We start from the raw sequence: 2,120 nt of genomic DNA on the forward strand, positions 1-2,120 counted from the left end.
TTGATTACCCTTAACACTAAGATTTTGTATTTAAAACCCTATTTAGGTTTACTAGTTCAATCTATAAACACTTTTAATTACTTCAGGAGTGAATTATCAAGGTAAAACAATAGAGACAATGTTATATATTTGATAAGTTAACTATTTAGTATACCTATTTGTTAGTGTTGATTATTAACCTTAAATTGATACTATGTTTATGTCTATAAATTCGTTGTAGGGTTAAGGCACCAATTTAAAAGTTATAGAAGTTTTATATAACTTATACTGTGATAAGTTCGTAAATAATTGATCACATTTTTATGAAGATGAATTGTAATAAATTTGATGTTTTTCTCTAAAAAATACTCCAAACGTTCGAATTGTAACAATATTGTAGTTTTTTTTTTTAAATATTAGAGCTTATTTTCACGTTTCAGAGTGGTGGACGGAAGAGAAGAGTTAAACCATGGGAAGAGAAATCTGCCCAGCCAGCATATGAGTTACGAGGCTAAGGGGTTGCAGCCCCACGTCGAGTATCAGTTCTGGGTAACAGCCTCTACCAGGGTTGGTGAGGGCCAAAGCTCCAGAGTGGTTGCCCAGGTCCCGACAAGCAGAGGTAAATTGTCCATAAGGAAATTTAGGATATGTAATGGCATATTACGAGAATGTATTACTTCAATTGGAAAATAACTTCACCCTCCTTATTATTGTCAGAGCTATCTACATAACAATTATTATATGCTCGGCATTTTTAACATCACACAAGTCAGTGTATTTGAAACTAAAGTACTAGGCCTATTCAAGCAAACAACTGAAGCTGAAACAAAATAAAACATTTATAAAAACTCTCAAATTTAAGAAAAAAATAAAACCACCATATGACCTCAATTTTGATATTAGGTTTATGTCGCAATGTCCAAATGGTGTTTTTGAAATTAAGTGGTATGCAGAAGGTAAAATGTTCACATAGCTTCAGGAAACATTGCAACCATAAGCCAAGAGTTCGGTAGTCATCTCCATATAAAAATTGACTACTGAATGTTTCGAGTAATATGTTTTTCAGTTTTTCTTGCATTTCGTATATTTATTGAAAAATGTGAATTTAAGCGTGTGTTGATAAATGTATGTACCAATGACCATTTCCTGCTTCATTTTAGTTCTACTGGCTGCGCATGGTATTTTTGCAGCTTTGGAAAAATTTCCTGGAGTCCACAAATACGAGTATACATACTACGGTCTATTTATTTGTGAATGTGAGCTACGTCGTTATAACATGATGTCTTTGTTTAGTTCCCGCGAAGATAACATCTTTTGGCGGTCTGGTACTGCGGCCGTGGCGGAGTTCCGTGTCTCTGCCATGTCACGTGGTGGGGGCGCCTCAGCCTCGCCGGGAGTGGCTCAGAGACGACCGCCCGCTACAGATTTCCACCGGCCACAACATCCAGCTCATGGAGTCTGGTGAAGTAGTCATTCCGGTCTCCAGCGGGCAGACAGCGACAACTACACGTGTCACGCTGAAAACAACATCGGCTCCGACAGCATATACTACACGTTGGTTGTGCAAGGTAAAATATATTTAGTTGTTCCGTTTAAAAGATTTACTGAATACTATGTAAACCATGTAAAACGCCATAATATTATATTAATTTGAGTTTATTTTAAGAATATAAAGTATGGTTACAGAGATGTTACACTACCGCATCATCAAGTATGATAATGACGTGTTATAACGTTGCAATATTGTAATAAACCAATGGAGCATAGATGTTTTCTGCTTGCAGCTAAAGTTGGCTTTGCGTTATGAAATTCCAACCATTAATAAGGGAGTTTCATCAATAACGACACCGTTAAAAAGTCATCAACTGAGCTTGTGAGTTTCATCATATTGTAAAAGCTACTGTACTCATTATCCATTTACATAAACCTGGACAAAAATGGTCTCAAATTACTGGCATAAACAACCTATCAACATGCAATATAAAATTCATTTATATACAGCGTTATTTCTCTTTTTCCACTAATATAGTATATTTAGAAATACACAACATTTGTCATACTATTCAATTTAGCGTTCAAACCTTAACTTTATCGGAAACGTTTCCTTAGTGTCAGTGCGGTAATACATACGATTCATTGTT

General features: G+C 35.4%; 1 protein-coding gene across 1 annotated transcript; it reads left to right on the forward strand.

The window, feature by feature from the left end:
• Positions 1–419: 419 nt before the first annotated feature.
• LOC124375009 (Down syndrome cell adhesion molecule-like protein Dscam2) lies at positions 420–1,547 on the forward strand (the record flags this gene model as incomplete). Its single annotated transcript, XM_046833142.1, has 2 exons — positions 420–598; positions 1,273–1,547. Coding segments are annotated over 2 exons (454 nt in total), but the record flags the coding sequence as incomplete, so codon positions are not given.
• Positions 1,548–2,120: the final 573 nt, after the last annotated feature.

The sequence above is a fragment of the Homalodisca vitripennis genome, unplaced genomic scaffold (assembly GCF_021130785.1).
Source record: "Homalodisca vitripennis isolate AUS2020 unplaced genomic scaffold, UT_GWSS_2.1 ScUCBcl_12421;HRSCAF=22132, whole genome shotgun sequence".
Classification (NCBI taxonomy): Eukaryota; Metazoa; Arthropoda; class Insecta; order Hemiptera; family Cicadellidae; genus Homalodisca; species Homalodisca vitripennis.